Source organism: Pan paniscus, chromosome 2 (assembly GCF_029289425.2).
Source record: "Pan paniscus chromosome 2, NHGRI_mPanPan1-v2.0_pri, whole genome shotgun sequence".
NCBI lineage: Eukaryota > Metazoa > Chordata > Mammalia > Primates > Hominidae > Pan > Pan paniscus.
In genome coordinates, this window is record NC_085926.1 from 165938215 (window position 1) to 165956707 (window position 18493).

An 18493-nucleotide genomic window follows, 5' to 3' on the forward strand; every position below is an offset into this window, starting at 1 on the left:
AAAGAAACTAAGAATGGCTGAGAAGATGGTGCCTTCTGATTAAAGGGAAATCTGATACAGCAATTCTTAAAACTCTGCTTCCCTGAGATATTATCTCACCCCAGTTATAATGGCTTTTATCAAAAAGGCAACAACAAACTCTAGTGAGGATGTGGAGAAAGGGGAACCCTCGTACACTGTTGGTGAGAATGTAAATTAGTATAGCCAATATGAAAAACAGTATGGAGGTTCCTCAAAAAGCTAAAAATAGAACCACCATATGATCCAGCTATCCTATTACTGGGCGCATATCCAAAAGAAAGGAATTGCTATATTGAAGAGATACTTGCACTCTCAGGTTTATTGCAGCATTACTCACAATGGCTAAAACATGAAATCAACCTAAGCATCCATCAACAGATGAATGGATAAAGAAAATGTGGTACATATACACAGTCATAAAAAAGAATGAAATCCTGTCATACGCAGTGACATGGATGGAACTGGAGGCCATTATGTTAAGTGAAAAACTTCAAGCACAGAAAGACATACATTGCATATTCTCATTCATGTAGGAGCTTAAAAAAGGGATATTGATAAGATAGAGTGGATTGGTGGTTACCAGAAGCTGGGAAGGGGGATGAAGAGAGACTGATGAATGGTACAAACATATAGTTAGAGAGAAGGAATAAGACCTAATGTTTGGTAGTTCAGTAGGGTGACTACGATAAACAATAATCTATCTTATATTTCAAAACAGCTAGAAGAGAAGAATTTGAATGCTCCCAAAATAAAAAAGAGATAAATGTTTGATGTGGTGGGTTATCTAGATTTGATCATTATACATTATATGAATGTTTCAAAATATCGCACATACTCTGAAAATATATACATATATTATGCATCAATAAAAAGTGTCTGTACCCCATTGAGCTACTACCCATCCTCCCTGCCATACCCCAACTAACAAAAGCACACACAATTCTCACTTAAGGAAAGAGGTAGAGGGTTGGGAAGTAAAGCTGGTGGGGAATTACTTCCCCTATTGGGGAAGGACACAAGACTGGAAGAAGCTTTCTGAGGTTAAGTTTGCAACTACCTAAGAGGGCAACTACAGAGGTCTTCACACCTGCTTAGCCTAAAGCCTCAAGCAGCTTGAAGTCCCAGAAAATCTGAGGCCGAATAAAACTTCAGAGTTATAAATAGAAGGTGATCCACACCCATGTAAAGGCCAGGTAACCTAGTATTGAGAATCAGTTTAGAGACAGTAAAACAAAGGCATCTAGCTGCACTAACTGTTGGTTTAAAAGAAGAAAGGGTAGAGTTTTCTTTTAAAGCATCATTTATAATAATCCTGACCATTTTTTTTTTAAGAAAGGGAAAAGTCTTACGTGTAAGTGGCGTGTCCAGTAAGGGATCCTGAGCAGAGGCTGTTTAGATATGCTCACCTAGTAGAATATCTCCAAGTAGTAAAATCAGATTTTTGATAATTAAATAACCACCTTGAAGGTGAATACAAAAGGCAACATACTGACAATAAATGAACAGGGAGAGGAGGACGCCTGATCATAGAAAATGAGACTTTTCTCTGCCTCAAGATGCTCAAGACAAAACTTGGGTACAAGCTGGGAAGGTGCCCCATCAGGTACTCACCTGTTCTACTCTATTAAGGTGATGTGAGAGTGAATCTCTGACCGTGTACAACTGACAAAAAGAAGAATGCACACATACAACAGCTGTGCTCTCTCATCACCAATCATCTTTCTGAGGTATGCGAATAGCTATGCTATTAACATTACAAGAGAAAACTTAAATATGAGCATATTATATTTAGTAGAATCACTCACATTTCTATTTTAGAGATTGTGATATATTACCTTAATATGTAAAAATAAAGCCAGGTTTTCCATCCCAGTACACCATACCAGAAGTGGGTGACCTCATACCTCAGCATGCGCGTGCCCTTCCAGGAGGTTGGCTGCTTCTCGTTGCTCATGCTGCTCTTTCCACTCCCGATCCTGCTCCTCTGGTGATGGATCGTGTTCCTCCTCAAGATGTTCTGCTTGCCCGACCTGCTCCATTTCTTCCTCCTCCAGGGCCTTTCTGTGCTCCTCTTCCACCTGATGCTCCTCAGGTTCTCTGCGTTCCACTTCTTGTTGGATTGGCTCTGGGGGAGCCTGAAATTCTGCCTCCTTATGGGTGGGAGCATAGAGTTTTGTGTCTTCTGCTCTTCCAGGAACTGCTTCATGGTTCTGCCACACATCACTATTTCGAGACACCTAGGCCAAGCATATCACTGGGAATGACACTCTTCCAATTTCAAAAGTAATGTAATTTCTTGATTTCCATGTCTATGGGGCATGGGGCTACAACAGAAGAAGGTGTCTAGAAATATATACAGTCCTGGCTTTATGGCTGCAATGGAGTCACTTAAGTTTCTTACTGTGTAATCTCACTTATAAAATAGAGATAATATAAGCAAAACTTCATCTGTGAAGAATACAGTAAATAACCTGGAAAATAAAACCTCCAAGTAACCAATATCTCAGAAGTACTCTAATTCCTATTTTCCCTTAGAATAAAAAGGAACAAAACCTCAAACTTCAAGTGATGAAATGTTTACATAATTTTCTTCAATGTAAATTTTGTTTTCAGTAATTATTTGAAAAGAGAAGGATGAGATAAAATTGAGGAGTTGGGTTTAGTTTTTACTAGTTTGGTTTACTAATTTAAAAAAGAATGCCATTACTAATGAACATCCATGTTAGTTCAACACAGTGCCTGTTAAACAAGATACAATAAAATATTTTTAATGTATTAAAGTAGTAATTATTTGTAAACCAGCAGGGCTCTTTTGTAAACATTTTTTATTGCTAATATTGAAAACCCTGAGCAGAAAAAGAAGAAATGTCTTTTTCAGAATATCTCTCCTCTAAAATTAGTTGACTCAAATCAGTTCTCCCTATAAGTTTCAGCGATCTCTATATGATCTGCACTACCTAGAAAGTGAGGAAGAAAGAGAATATAGTATATCAACAGAAACAAACGTCACCCTTTTTTTCTCTTTAACCTTCAGAAAAAAAAAAATCTTCTTTGGTCAGACTGCTCTCCCAAAACTGAAATAAATGTGAAATCCTATTCTTAAATTAGCAGAGATATAATTATCAAATCTGAGAAATTGGACTGTATTAATAAACTGGGGAGAAAAGTCCTTTCTCAGACATTTGAGGACAACTGGAGTTGCACATTCCACCGACATCCTCACATATCTGGCAAGTTTGACATAATACTGCCCTGGCTTTACAGAAAAATATTTCTCTAAAGAGCTCTAAGTACTTTCAAACACTTGTCATTTATCTTCACAATATCCTAGCGAGGAAGGTTAGTGCAGATAACTCCTATCTCCACCTCAGAGATAGAAAAACTGAAGATCTGAGTCACTGGAAGATTAATCCAGTAAACTGGCAGTCTGACAAGGGCAGAAAATAGAACCAACTGCCAGGCCAGTGATCTGGTCATGCTCTCTTTAGTTATTAACATAAGAGCCTGAGAAAGAATAAGAGTCCATGAGGATACTGAACCTGTCTGTTGAAGGAATACCCTGAACAGAGTGAAGAGGCTCATATATGAAGTCTACTCATATCAACTTAATTATTCCCATAACTTGGAGGAAAGTTTTCTGAGTCTTCTCTTTAATGTTAAAAACCACTTTGTGAGCAAAGGACATGAACAGACACATCAAAAGAAGACACTGATATGGTTTGGCTGTGTCCCCACCGAAATCTCATCTTGAATTCCCACGTGTTGTGGGAAGAACCCGGTTACAGGTAACTCAATCATGGGGTCAAGTCTTTCCCGTGCTGCTCTCACAATAGTGAACAAGTTTCACAAGATCTGATCATTTTAAAAAGAGGAGTTACCCTGCACAAGCTCTCTCTCTCTGCCTGCTGCCATCCATGGAAGATGGGACTTGCTCCTCCTGGCCTTCCACCATGATTGTGAGGCTTCCCCAGCCATGTGGAATTGTAAGTCCAATTAAACTTCTTTCTTTTTTAAATTACCCAGTCTAGGGTATGTCTTTATGAGCAGCATGAAAACGGACTAACACAAACATATATGTGGCCAACAATCATACAAAAAAAAAAAAAAACAACTCAGCATCACTGATCATTAGAGAAATGCAAATCAAAACCACAATGAGATATTATCTCACACCAGTCAGAAGAGCTATTATTAAAAAGTCAAAAATAACAGATTCTGGCGAGGTTGTGAAGAAAAAGGAATGGTTATACACTGTTGGTGGGAGTGCAGATTAGTTCAACCATCATGAAAGACAGTGTGGAGACTGCTCCAAGACCTAAAGATATAAATACCATTTGACTCAGCAAAATCCCATTACTGGGTATATGCCCAGAGGAATAGAAATCATTCCATTATAAAGACACATTCACTGCAACACTATTCACAATAGAAAAGACATGGAATCAACCTAAATGCCCACCAATTATAGACTTTGATAAAGAAAAACGTGATACATAAACACCATGGAATACTATGCAGTCATAAAAAAAGAACAAGATCATGTCCTTTGCAGGGGCATGGATGGAGCTGGGGGCCATCATCTGTAGCAAACCAACACAGGAACAGAAAGTCAAATACTACATGTTCTCACTTATAAGTGGGAGCTAAATGATGAGACACATAAGCACATAGAGGGGAACAACACACTGTACGGCCTATCAGAGGGTGGAGGGAGAGGAGCAGGAATATAGCTAATGGGTACTAGGCTAAATAGCTGGGTGATAAGATAATCTTTACAACAAACTCCCATGACACAGTTTACCTATGTAACAAACTTGCTCATGTACCCCTGAACTTAAAAGTTTAAAACAACCACTTTGTCAGAAAGATAACCATATTGCCTATTTTTTTATTACAGATGATTGGAAAAAAAAAAAAACAACCTTTGTAGAAATTAATGGTAATGGTAACTACTTCTGATGTCTCACTTATGAGATATTCTTTAGTAAGGCTTAATTTTTATAAAGAACAAGAATATAAAAAGGTGTATTATTTGACTAGCACTCATACCCGTAGGAGTGTCAAACAGGTCATTTAATTCAAATTTTGACATGCTCTGTGTAGACCTAGCACTGCTCCAAGTTCAAATATATTATTAACTTTAATATTTGAGTGGGTTGACTGTCACATAAAATCCTCATGATCATTTAACCTTCTCACCCTAACCCCCCCAAAATCCCCAACCTTGAAAAACTCAGATACTACAGCTCCTTGAAGACAAATAAACCTACATGAATAAAGACAAAGCCATTAAAGTCTTTCTCAGACATACTAGCAGCGGCCGGGTGTGGTGGCTCACGCCTATAATCCCAGCACTTTGGGGAGCCAAGGCGGGTGGATCACCTGAAGTCAGGAGTTCAAGACCAGCCTGGCCAACATAGCGAAACCCTGTCTCTACTGAAAATACAAAAATTAGCCAGGCGTGGTGGCGGGCGCCTATAATCCCAGCTACTCGGGAGGCTGAGGCAGGGAGAATTGCTTGAACCCGGGAGGCGGAGGTTGCAGTGAGCCAAGATTGTGCCACTGCACTCCAGCCTGGACGACGTAGCATGACTCCGTCTCAGAGAAAAAAAGAAAGAAAATACTAGCAGCAGTTCTCAACGTTTGCTACTCAGACCAGCTAAATCAGTTAGAAATGCAAATCTTTAGGCCTCACTCCAAATTAACTAAATCAGAAACTCTGGGCCTGGGACCCAGTAATCTGTGTTTTATCAAGCCCTACTGGCAATTCTGATATACTAAAATTTGAGAACTACTGCTCTCTGAGAAAAGTTGGCAATATTAAAAGCAGGTCCCCTCTTGGCAGCTTGACAGAGAAAGTGACCTAACCATAGATTACCAGTTCACGCCTCTTACCTCCTGCACCTCTCGGGTTGGCTTCTCCCTTGCTGTGCTGTAACCTTGTGGAGAATGTGCCACCTGGGTCACATTTTGCTGTTCTGCTGGATCAGGTTTTCGAAGGCTTGGAATCCTATTCAGAGTATCTTTCAGTTGTTTATATTCTGCAACTTGAGTCTGCGTATAAATTGCACAATTTGAGGAGGGAATCTATGAATGCCCATTCATAGATGGGCATTTGGGTACACTGTAAAACTAGACAAAAATATTGTACCTAAATACAAGTTAGAAAAATATACAGATTGTTTCCATGCATTCACTATTCTTACTTGGGCATGCTTAATCATTTTTGAGCACATGCAAATTAGAAACAGAGCTGAAGGAAACAGAAAAAATGTCTAAGACAGATGTTAGTTTCCCATACTACATTGAAGTCAGAACTTTTGTAAATAACTTACTAATATAAATATCACTATTAAAAGACCATTCTGTGATGTTTTATCATATTAAAAAATCCATTAAAAACTCATATAATTATAAAAATACAAGTGCAAATACCTTTTACCAATATGATCTGAATAAAATCTTTCAGTAGAAAGGAGTCATAGGTTTAAAATAAATTTTAAATACACATACACACACACACACACACAAACACACACACATATAAATTACTCAGGCTACCATTTTCCCCCTCAGTTAATTTGTGCTCAAATAGAATCCCTTATTGGCTAGAATGTTTCCTGTGCTCTGTGGTTTCTGGAAAACAGTGGCACAGCTGTGATATAGACTGGATTTTTTATCCTTGATTGTGAATGATCTTTTCTTCTAAAGTGACAAAGGTACTAACACAGGTACAGGACTAGAATCTGCTCATACAGCTGCACCTGTGTGTACATGGGGTGGGATGTGTGGATGTCTGTGTAATATTTTTAATACAAGGAGCTAGAAAATTAGAAAAAAATCAATTACTTTAATTAACAAAATCAAGAGACATTGTGTATACTTTGCTCATTCTCTATACACCAACACTGTTATCCTGAAAACAGAAATGTTGTGTGTGTAAACAGACATATAAACACATGCAGAGAACACAGAAGTCTTTTTCTCAACAAGCTTCCCAGACAGGGCCAGCTCCGCAGTGTGTGGGGCGCAGCAGGTGAGTGAAGCCAGAACCCACCCATAGCTATGCACCATGGCACACTGCTCTTCCACCCCAAGAGTGAGGTGCTTTTTTTGCTTCTTTCTAATGTACACTAGGGTAATGAAGTTTGCTTGCTAAATAATTCCCAGGGCACTGCCTTTTAATAATTTTGTACAAAGGTGCACCATATGACTAGCAATGGCCTTTATCTGAGAAATCTAAATATTTGCAAACCAACTTTGGAGGTAAAAAATAAATGACATACACATAGCAATGCTTTTAATATTTTAAGATAAATATGGAGCAATACACAAAACTCAATTCTACTCCTTCTTTCTCCTAGATACATAATCTTTGAAGGCAGTAATTGTGTGTTGCACAATTAGGGACCATATTAAAAATGTAGGCTCCTGGTCCCCTACTCTTGAAATTATAATTCAACAGGTCTAGCGCAAGGCCCAGGTACCTGTGATGCAGGAAGTCTCAAAAAATATCACTTAAGAGTTAAGCGTGATTTCAAAGTCAGGATAACCTGAGCTTCAACCTTGGTTCTGGTCATTGATTTTGGGCCAGCTACTTTGCTTCCCTTTTCATCTCAGTTTATTTAGTTATAAAAGGGTACAATATTATATAACTCACAAGGTTGTGAGGATTAAATAAAATACTCAACTACATTTAAAAATCAGGTTGTCAAGGCAGAATCTCCTTGACTTACATGATTTACATGAGAAATGCAGGTGCCTGAAACAGCATTTTTTTTAAAAGGAGATTTGGGGAAAGTCTTAATACAGTATTACAGACTGAATGTTTGTGTCCTCTCAAAATTCATATGTTAAAATCCTAACCTCCAGTGTGATGGATCAGGAGGCAGGGCCTTTGGGAGGTAATTAGGTCATAAGGGTGAAGCCCTCCAGAATGGGATTAGTGCCCTTGTAAAGGGATCCAGGAGAGCTTTCTTGGTCTCTTTCTGCTACGTGAAGATACAAGGAGAATTCAACAGTCTGCAACCTGGAAGAAGAGGGCCCTCACCAGAATCTGACCATGCTGGCACCCTGATCTAGGACTTCCAGTCTCCAGAACTGTGAGAAATACATTTCCATAGTTTATAAGACACCCAGTCTAAGGTGTTTTGTTATAGCAGCCCAAAGTTAGAGCCACATATGGCTCTAATTAAGGATTTCACCTAGTTCTGACACTTTTTTTTAAGGCAGGACAAACCTTGAGCATCCTCCCCAAAAAAGATATTTCAATAAACAGAAAATTATAACTATACGTTAAGTTAAGAAAAAAAAAATTTTTTTTTTTTTGAGATGGAGTCTTGCTCTGTCACCCAGGCTGGAGTGCAGTGGTACAATCTCGGCTCACTGCAGCCTCTGCCCCGCTGGGTTCCAGCGACTCTCCTGCCTCAGCCTCCTGGGTAGCTGGGATTACAGGTGCACACCACCAGGCCTGGCTAATTTTTGTATTTTTAGTAGAGAAGGGGTTTCACCATGTTGGCCAGGCTGGTCTCAAACTCCTGACCTCAGGTGATCCACCTGCCTCGGCCTCCCAAAGTGCTGGGATTACAGGCATGAGCCACAGTGCCTGGCCAAAATTTTTTTTTCTATTATAAAACCCTGTGAGTAATACTGTCAGAGTGCTACTCCAGAATTTGGTTTTGGTCATCAAATAAATGATTTTACTTATCTTTCTATGGATTTTCAAATTGTTGCTCAGTCTTACATTTATGGCCGTTACAGCACACAGAGCACTCAAATCAGTTTGTCACATTTATAGTATGAAGAACAGCCTCATATAAAATAATACTTGACAAAAATTTTTATAAAGAAGATGTGAAATGAAATGATCCCTGACGTCAATTTCATTTATACACATGTAAAAAATCACTACACAGCTACAGCTTAGGAGGAGACACCTAATCATGACTGTTTAGAAAAGGAATCTCACAAACACAGATGCTACAGCCTCTGAGATGGGTCAGGGACAGAAAATTACACCTTTTAATAATTTTATAAAGAAAAGAAAACCAACATGGGTTTCCTGATAAGCATAGATAGTTTACCTTTGCTCTTTTATCATAATTCCTCCAGTAAGAATAATAGTGAAGATCTAGTTTACAACAGCAACTAAACTAGCCATTCCTGTTTCCTCCCTTCTACTAGAAATCTGCATAACACTTAGCATGAAATCGCTTTAATAAGCTCTCCAACACTTGTATTTGTTCCCCTGTTCATTCAGTAAATATATACTGAGGGCCTGCCTTGAGCCAGGAGCTGTTCTAGGTTTGAACAAATGGAGCTTATGACTCTTGTTTTTCCTTCTCTGTTGACTCTTCTACTTTTCTGTAATTTGACCAACAACACATAAGCCTCGTTCCAAAAGGAGGGTGTGTAGGCTGGAATTCTGGGAGCAAGGCAGGCACAGAAGAAAAAGTCTGACAATAGTTTTAGGTAGCTAGCAGCATAAAATCCTACAGATACTACACCAAGAGTCAACACAGATCAGATAGTTGCAAAAGACCATATATGTGAGATCATTTCTGTGATTTAAACAAGTATTAGACTACTGCATGTAGGGACCAGAGTGGAAAGAAATGATCATTTATGTACCGCACAACCAGTGCAAAAAATAATCAAAAGTTTAATATCTTATTGATTGAATTTTGAAAGCATGCATGATCCTCAGGATTAGGATAGCTCTGTCCTAAGGAACTCACTGAAGATTGGCTTGTAAGAGACTACATGCATAAAGGAATTGAGAAACGTTAAGCAGACTTGTAAAAGAACCCACAGAGGCTGCTACCCTTCTAACCTGTGCAGCAGCTAGTGCACTCTTGTGGTCTTCCAAAGTCACTACAAGTTGTTCATGCTCGGAGAGTAAATTCTTATGCTGTTGCTACACAAAAAAGAATTTTACATGTTGAGCTTTAACATTCTACGACAAATTCTTCTTTGGCTGATCGTGATATGGCTACCCAAACGTTACTTGCTTGTTTATTTGTTGTTGTAGCAGCATGTGTTAAGTTTAAAAATCATCATAGAGAGAACACTATGATTTATGCAGTATTCCAAAATCTAAAACGTGCTACCCAAATATCATAATCATTTATTTACAATGAAATCAAAACCAAAGAAACAAATCTCTCATTATTAGTAAACTTTTATAAATAAAAAGCTTATTAATATGTAACTATTTAGCATGATAATAATTTCAGTACTAATGAGAATATTCAGATTTTCAGACCATCTTTTAGCTTACAATGCTGAAGTGGTAAAAATATTAGGTACACTCTAGTTAATGCAAAGCCCACAAAAACAACGTGGATTTGTAAAGCAGGCCAATTAGGGAATGACTTTTTAAAGTCATTCTACCAAATAAAGCAGGCAAACACTAAATAGTGAAACGTTTGGTTTTCTTTTACCTTGACATCTTGAAGCTGTGTATGTATGTCTTGGTGTGCTTTCCTTAGTTGTCTATTCTCTTCTCTCAAATTGTATACAGTCTCTATTTTAGAAAAAGAAGGATCACACATAAAGCCTTGAAACTTTCAGGATTCTGTTTCTATTATTTTCATATCTAAAGCCACCTATAACTTATTTTAGAATTTATTTTGAACTCAGACAATATAATATTCAAAATCAACAAAAACTATATTGTATTGGGATGTAGCATGGTTTTAGCTGGACATCTCAATCCACTCTGGTTCAGTACTTTAAATGCTTTTAAACAGCTTTTGCATTATAGACAAAAGATAAGGAATTTTTGTTACCTAGGAATTAAAAATGAGATGTTAATGTCAATAAGCATACCCTTAGGAATAAAATATAATGGGTAGGTGTACTGAGATTTGAGTCTCTTCACAAATTAAAAACAAAGCTTCAGCATTTCAGTCAAATTTTAAAAAATAATTTAAAATTTTAAAAATATATAAAAATAAAATAATCAGAAAGTATAGACCCTTAACCCTTTGTAGTACTGCCTCAAGACTATTTAACTCCTGCATGACTTTTTGTTGTAACTTACTTTTTTTGAAATGCTATATTATAGAGAAATGTTGCAAAAAACATATAGAGTGGTCCTAAGGACCCAACACCCAGCTTCCCATCATGATGACATCTTATACAAATACAGTACATTACCAAAACCAGGAAACTGTTGGGGTCAGTACAGTGAACTAGACTACAAACTTTATTTGGGCTTGACCACTGTTTTTGCATGCACCATATGCCTCTTAAAACCAATTATCTCACTTTAAACTTATTTAGCACCTATTTTTTTTTTTTTTTGACAGAGTCTCTCTCTGTCACCCAGGCTGGAGTGCAGTGCAATGCCCCAGCAATGCAGTGCCCCAACAATGCATTTAATTTTAGTGTGATCTTGGCTCACTGTAAGAACCTCCGTCTCCCAGGTTCAAGCGATTCTCCTGCCTTGGCCTCCCAAATAGCTGAGATTACAGGCATGCGCCACAATGCCCGGCTAATTTTTGTATTTTTAGTAGAGACGGGGTTTCGCCATTTTGGCCAGGCTGGTCTCGAACTCCTGACCTCAAGTGATCCACCCACCTTGGCCTCCCAAAGTGCTAGGATTAAGGGCGTGAGCCACCGTCCCCGGTAGAAATGGGGAAGACGTGTGTCTTGTGATTAATCTGGAGTTCACCTAAATATTTGATTGCAGAATGCACTGGTTTCTTTCTCCAGGACTCACATGCACTCAGAAAACTGATATATTTTGTTTCATATTACTATGAAAATACCTGACACAGATGTTGATGGGTAGCAAATTTATGAGCAACTACTCTAGATGCTTTATGTAAATTATTTCTCACACCAATTCTACAAGGTTGATATTTTTATGATTATCTCAATTTCACAGATGAGACAATGAAGCCCACAGTTGTCACACAACTTACCCGTGGTCACACAGCTAGTGAAGAAGCCAAGATTCACCTGGGCAGTCTGACTATAGAACTTGAGCTTTTTTCAGTTACTACTGGCGATCAACAGCAAGTCTCTGCTCCCTTGGAGATTTTTAGAAATATATGGAGCAATTTTTGATTGTGGCAATAACTGAGAAGCATTATAGCATTTAGTGGGTAAGGATCAGAGATGCTATATGTCTCGCAACCCAGTTAAGAAAAGAATCGTCTTGCCCAACAGGGCCATGTGCCCCACTGAGATACAAGAGAATACGCTACGATACAACAGAACACACGACATATTCTATTCTGCTTCCCTAAACAAACCCAAATAGATGAAGACACATGTGAAATATTACAAAGAAAAAGTGGCTGGTAAAGGACCACATGATAAATGTAAATCGATCACCACTCAAAACAACAGTCTACAGTTGCACTGAAACATTAATATCAGCACTTATTTAGAGATAAACTGGCAAATCAGATTTCCAAATACCTTTTAGCTTAGAAAGTTCTTGTTCTTTTTCTTGTTGGAGCTGTAAGTATTTTTGCTTATGGTCACTAAATGTTCTACTGAAGTCTTCCCCTTGTTTGCGATGTTCCTCTTCCAAGTCACTGTGCTGTTTCTTTAGCTCCTCGTGTTGGCTCTGCAAAGATGAAAACTTGAGTAGAAACATACATTCTCTGAATTATATGAGAGTCTATTTCTTGACAGCACAGTAAACAAAAACAAATGAAAGCAAGAAAGCACAAACACAAGAAGAAATAGGCTTTGTTTTTCTCAAGTTGCTTTAATTTGTGCAGCTTCCCTCCATTTCCCTGGATTTCAAATGAACAGTTGGAATCACAGCCAAAAATAATTTTCCCCTTAATTTTTAAGAAGTTAGCATGAGAGATGGAAAGGGGAAAAATGTGGGAAAATTCCCAGGGACACATATTACTGTGAGAACAAGGTAAAGCTAATGGCAAAATTATCCCTCCCTGGGTATTATGGATTTCCTCTTTCGATCTGATGTTTTCCCAGCAATGCATTTAATTTTTCTTCTTTGGTATTTCAGCCTTTCTGGTAATTCAGTTTAAAAGAGAGAGAGTAAATGAGACTTTTCCCTTTGGGAATAGTAATGAACTGTTTAGAGAATTGACTTTTATTTACCTTATTTCTGATTATAGTCCTACAATGTAATCATGATCTAGATAAACACTACAGTCTCCAAGTGCTTAATGTGAAAGCATGGTTTGCTTTAATTCATTTACTGCTCTCTTGATAATAAGAAAAGATTCCGGTTTCAATAAAAAGTGCATGCCCTACTGATATTAGAGGGAAAGACAATAGCAAACAGAAAGCGAGGGGGAGGCACGGTGGGGTGGAGATGCTGGCATGATCTGCATCCTGCGAGAAGGGCATAACTGCATGCTGCCCATCTCTTCCAGCTTGACAGAAACAATCATCCTCTTCCTGACACACAATAATGAGTTTTACTCAAGGACCAAGGAAGCAGAATCTTTAAATAATAAATCGTGTTCCTGTGGTAAGTAAAAGGACATTTATTAAATATTAGTAACAAGAAGGAAGCATTTTAATAGTTCTACAGCCTCCAGTCTGTGTAAGATAAAAGAAAATGTCTAAGGAAAACCACTGTGAGAAAGTAAACGAACATAAAACCCTAATGGATAGAGAGAAGAAGAAAATTAAAAATGAGGTAACCAAGAGCCTGATTTATAAGAAAATGTGTAATAATTAAAATGTTCTACGTAATCGAGTGATAAATATGACGAGCCATTACAACTATATATAGTTTTTAGCCAAATAAGATTTTAATATGCCATATTACAATACAAATCAACTTCTGTAAACTTTCTTTAATCACTTTAAAGGCCATTAGTCAGTTCAAGTATTAGTTAATCCTTTCTTTTATTCATAAATAACAACTTTAGATTACTCACTTTCAACATCTGATGTTGGACATTCAGTGCACTGTATCTGCTATTGGAATCTTGCTGTAAATCAAAAAAAAAAAGAAAACACAAAGATAAATATGGCTCTCTTGTTAAATACAGCTTAAAGCACTTTAAAATATAACTTTATTTATTTCACTTGTGTACAGTAAAATGAATTCTACATTTGAACCAAGACGTCGCTGGAGCCATCGATTTAACACAGAAATGAAGTTGTAACATTCCCCTTAGTTTGCTAGATTTTAGAATAAAAAAGCAGGATATGAAATCATAAAACGGTAGCTTGAAAGAGCCCTCAGAGATGATTTCCTTCCACTTTCATATTCAGAAGAACTGGAGCCCAGACATACGAACTTGTTCTGAGACACAAAGTCACCGCGCAGGGCTAACATGCGCTGGGTGCTTGAGGTAAGAGGGAAGAAGAAATAAACCGATGAGGAGCGGGCCTCACAAGCTGAGCATGGCTTAAAGGGGGAAGAGAAAAGGCACTTTCTTTCCCTGAACTTCAGCGGGTAAGAAATTCTATATACATGATTTTACCCCAGTGAGGCTCTATTTTGCAGAGTGAGAAACTGAGTAAAGATTAGGAACCCGCCAAGAGCAAATATTTCATTAAGTAGCAGAGCCAGGATTGAAACTTGAGCCTAAGTCTCTGGCTGAACTGCATGTCCTGAGCTCCAGGTTCCAGGGGTATATCTTTGTGTTCCTGTGGGGTATCTTCACATATGGACCCAATAGTCCCGGGTAGCCATAACCAGTCAGTATGCAAAACACACCTGATTCTTTTCCCTCTCTATGCTATGTTGTTTATGTTTAGGTACCATATCCCTCACTTTACCCTGCCAGCACAAGTATACACTCATGCATTTTTTTTCATATTTTTATCAAAAACTTCTAAAATGAACTGCATTTTTGCTTCCTCACTTTACTGCTTTAATTTGTAAGGAAATTACAAGTGCACACAGCTTTGGTTAGTGCTGCTAAAAGCAAGCAAGAGTTGAAAGCTGATGGCCTCCTGGGCTATCCAAAGAAGTGACTCTTCTCAGTTTTTTTATTTTGAGATAGGGTCTGCCCTGTTGTCCAGGCTGGAGTAGAGTGGTGGGATCATAGCTCATTGAAGCTTTAAACTCCTAGGCTCAAGTGATCTTCTGCCTCAGCTCTCAAGTAGCTGGGAATAGAGGCATGTGTACCATCACGCCCAGCTAATATTTTGTACTTTGAAGTCTTGCTATTTTGCACGGGCTGGTCTCAAACTCCTGGCCTCAGGCAATCCTCCTGCCTCAGCCTCCCAAACTTTTGGGATTACAGATGTGAGCCAACTCGCTTGGCTTCTTCTTAGTTTTAATACCCCAAAATATCAATGTTTTTCAATTAATGCTTACATACTTTTCTTAGAGTAAGAAAAAGAGTAGCTTTTATCCAGTTAATTTGGACTTTAATAAATGCCAGTATCATTCATCCCTTCACCCATTCCACAAATGTTCTTAAATGCAAACTGTAGGCCAGGTCCTGTGTTGGATGTTACACATGTGAAGGCAAACCAAAATAAATCTTACATTCTATAAAAAAGAGAGACTGCAAACAAATAAATGAAATAATCTTCTTTTTATAGTTGAACATTAAGGTTATTCCAAGTTTATCCCTATTATCAACAATGTGATAAGTAAAGGTAAGTTTAAAGTCTTCCTCTTAGAATCTTTTGGCAGCCAAAAAAAAAAAAAAAAGGGTATCAGTCCTATAATCCCAGGGATCAAAAAGTAAAAGAGTTTGCAACTGTATTTCTCTTTCAAGTTTTATGAAAACAAATTAAGGAAAACAAACAACAACAAAAAAAACAAAACTTACCCTTCCTTTATTTAATGTTTCTTGTGCTTCTAACTTATAAACAAGAAAATCTAGAAAATACAAGATGGAAAAAAACAGTGATAATTCACTACACAGATTTTAAACATCTAAAGAAATAAAGGCAAACTTCACTCATGCTTACAAAAGTGTTTTAGGTTTAAAACAATCTACTTGGTGATTTACATACTTTATTTTGGCTCTCATTGCTTTAGAAAGAATTGGAAAAAACATACAGCTTCCTCTTTACCTTACAGCTGTAAATCTTGCATCCACAAAATCCAAATTATAGCCAATTGATTAAAAGTGCTTTTAGAATATCTCTGTGATTAACTCTCCTTGAAATTTAGGAGGGAAAAAATGGAGCACATCTGAAGACAAAGGTGACCTATTGCTATCCACTAGATGGCACACTAAAATCATTCAGTTCCTGAAAACAGAAATCAAGCCAGCCAAGCCATCTTTAATGCTTTGAAAACCTTATTATCCACTAGATGGCTCTGTAAAATCACTCTGCATTTGAAGACAAGGAAACTCCAAATCTGATCAAAGCATTTAATGATGTTGAATTTCTATTCTTCACACAGGCTCAATCCAAGGGTCAGTAAAACATCCTAACCAATACTGCCCCTCTTCTGCTATCCTCTTCCTTCCCACCAAGGTAGGCAGACAGAATACGTAACTTAAATTTCAAGATTTATCATAAAACATGAATAAATAAATATCAGAATGCAGATAACTTCCAATCATCAGCTGTATAAGGCCTGTGTTTTATGGAAAAATTCTGATAAAAATGGACAGCATTGCCTAGTGGTTGTCCTAAATGTTAACTTTCAAACTGAATCAACTGATGTGTCAATAAAAACTTTCACAAGGTAAAAACAGGTGCATAACTTAAAATATAATGGACAATGGGATCAATTCATTACGGTATAAATATATATGTATGTGTATAAAATTTGTCATATTCTGGACAATGCATCCTGTTACTTCCCCCCCAACCCCAGCCCCCACAATATCTGTGGACAGAAGTTCCAGGTGTAAGTAATATACCCGTTTAATACTCAGATGAAAAATTATATGTTATTCCTGAAATAGTAAGTGTAACCAATATATGAGCTATCACCAGGTGGCATAAACTGAATACAGTATTCTAAATCCAATCTTGTATAGGGATTATTGCACAATGCATAATATATTACTTGACATGTCTTTCTCTGTCCACCTATCTGACTTTGGGTTGATTTGAGAACTATCTTAGCCAAAAAAAAAAAAAAAATTGTAAACCAAGTATATGATACGTCAAAGAAGAGTACTGGAAAAACACAGAACACAAATTATGTATTTACTTACCTTCCTTTGCTTTTTTATGTTCAAGTCTTTCCTTTTGCAAGGATTTCTCTAATCTTGATCTGTGTTCATATACAACTGAAAAAAAAGTTAACATTTTTGTCTTCAAAGAATTAGAAATTTAAAACTAAAATTAACATCAATTTTTAAAACAGGAAGAAAACAGTGTAGAGTCTTTACACAATTTAAATAAAAACATATGTGTTTTAAGTTCCCCTTTCCAGGTAAAGAACAGACATATTAATAGGCATTATTCTGGGCTGGCTCCCATCCAGCCTGCCCTTTTCTAAAGCCAATACTCTGAATGATGCTTCCACCTTCTTTGCCAGCTCCATTTCCTTCTAGGCCTCTTAAATGCAAGTGTCTTTTTGAGATCTTTTTCCTCCTGTCTTCCTGGGCAACCTTGCTCAATCTCATGACTTTTAACCATCATCTGCAAAGCAGTTACCCCCACATCTACACTTCCACCTCTGGCTTCTCTCTGACTCTAGAAGGGTATTTTCTCCTAAATATTCCATAAGTACTACAAAATCAACATGATCTGCATCTGAATTAAGGCTGCCTGGATCCATAAGGAGACCTCAGCAGCATACCACTGGAATGAAGGAGGAGGTGTATCTCCTCCCACCTCCCACGTCAAGGAAAACAGACTAGAGAAGCACAGAAATAGAGAAGGAAGGGACTCTCCAAAGAATTTATGAAAGGGTCCACAAAAGAACTAGTCAGGTTCACCATCAGCCACAGCCAGAAGAAACCAGCGGCAAACCGATGTTCAGTTCTGTAAGACCTTTCTGCCCTTTATCCTCCCTCCCCACCCAGTCTACTCTGAAGAATCCAGAGTCGCCTGGTGAGCAGGGGAGGAAGAGTAGACATGTTTGGCAGACAACAAGGGAGAAGAGGCATACCACAACACTCCTTCCCACTGCAGGCTCCACACCTACAGCAAGCAGAAGCTGGACAGGAGGGAGAAGCCTTACCTTTGAATTAACTGTCCTGGACTAGACCAGACATAACAATTAATGAACCAAGACTGTGTGTTTATGAATACAAGTTTTGAACTATTTTTTGCTTTTAATCTGAAAGAAGTTAGTGAAGCAAACAAGTTTGTCTAAGATTTCATCCAGGAACAGAAAACTCAGCTCCACAGAATGGTTTGAATAGGCACTGAGGGAGAGGAGAACAGAGTAAATTAAAATTCTGATCTACCCTTTGAATCCTGTTTGTTCAGCATTATGGTCAAATATGATCTCATTCTTGGCAGGCTAAGCCAAACGTGTTACTCCATTCTTTGGCCAGTCACAAGCTCCCCGTGACTACATACAATTTAAGCATCAATCACTGCTTGACCATATACAATTCACAGAACAGCCCTACACTACTGGCTGCTG

General features: G+C 37.9%; 1 protein-coding gene across 8 annotated transcripts in view; it reads right to left on the reverse strand.

Annotated features, from left to right (window-relative positions):
* The window catches only part of GOLIM4 (golgi integral membrane protein 4), an 86750-nt gene that overhangs the window by 21899 nt on the left and 46358 nt on the right, over positions 1 to 18493 (reverse strand). For 5 of the 8 annotated variants that reach the window (XM_003817687.6, XM_008970931.5, XM_055110659.2 and 2 more), the window contains exons 2-9: positions 17109 to 17183; positions 15759 to 15808; positions 13902 to 13955; positions 12454 to 12604; positions 10464 to 10546; positions 9854 to 9937; positions 5917 to 6075; positions 1926 to 2258 (exon numbers count right to left, since the gene is read on the reverse strand). In XM_003817687.6, coding sequence (XP_003817735.3) covers positions 1926 to 2258; positions 5917 to 6075; positions 9854 to 9937; positions 10464 to 10546; positions 12454 to 12604; positions 13902 to 13955; positions 15759 to 15808; positions 17109 to 17183 — 989 coding nt within the window. The remainder of the gene's footprint in view (positions 1 to 1925; positions 2259 to 5916; positions 6076 to 9853; positions 9938 to 10463; positions 10547 to 12453; positions 12605 to 13901; positions 13956 to 15758; positions 15809 to 17108; positions 17184 to 18493) is intronic. The other 3 variants (XM_008970934.5, XM_055110660.2, XM_008970933.5) reach the window with 1 other exon arrangement.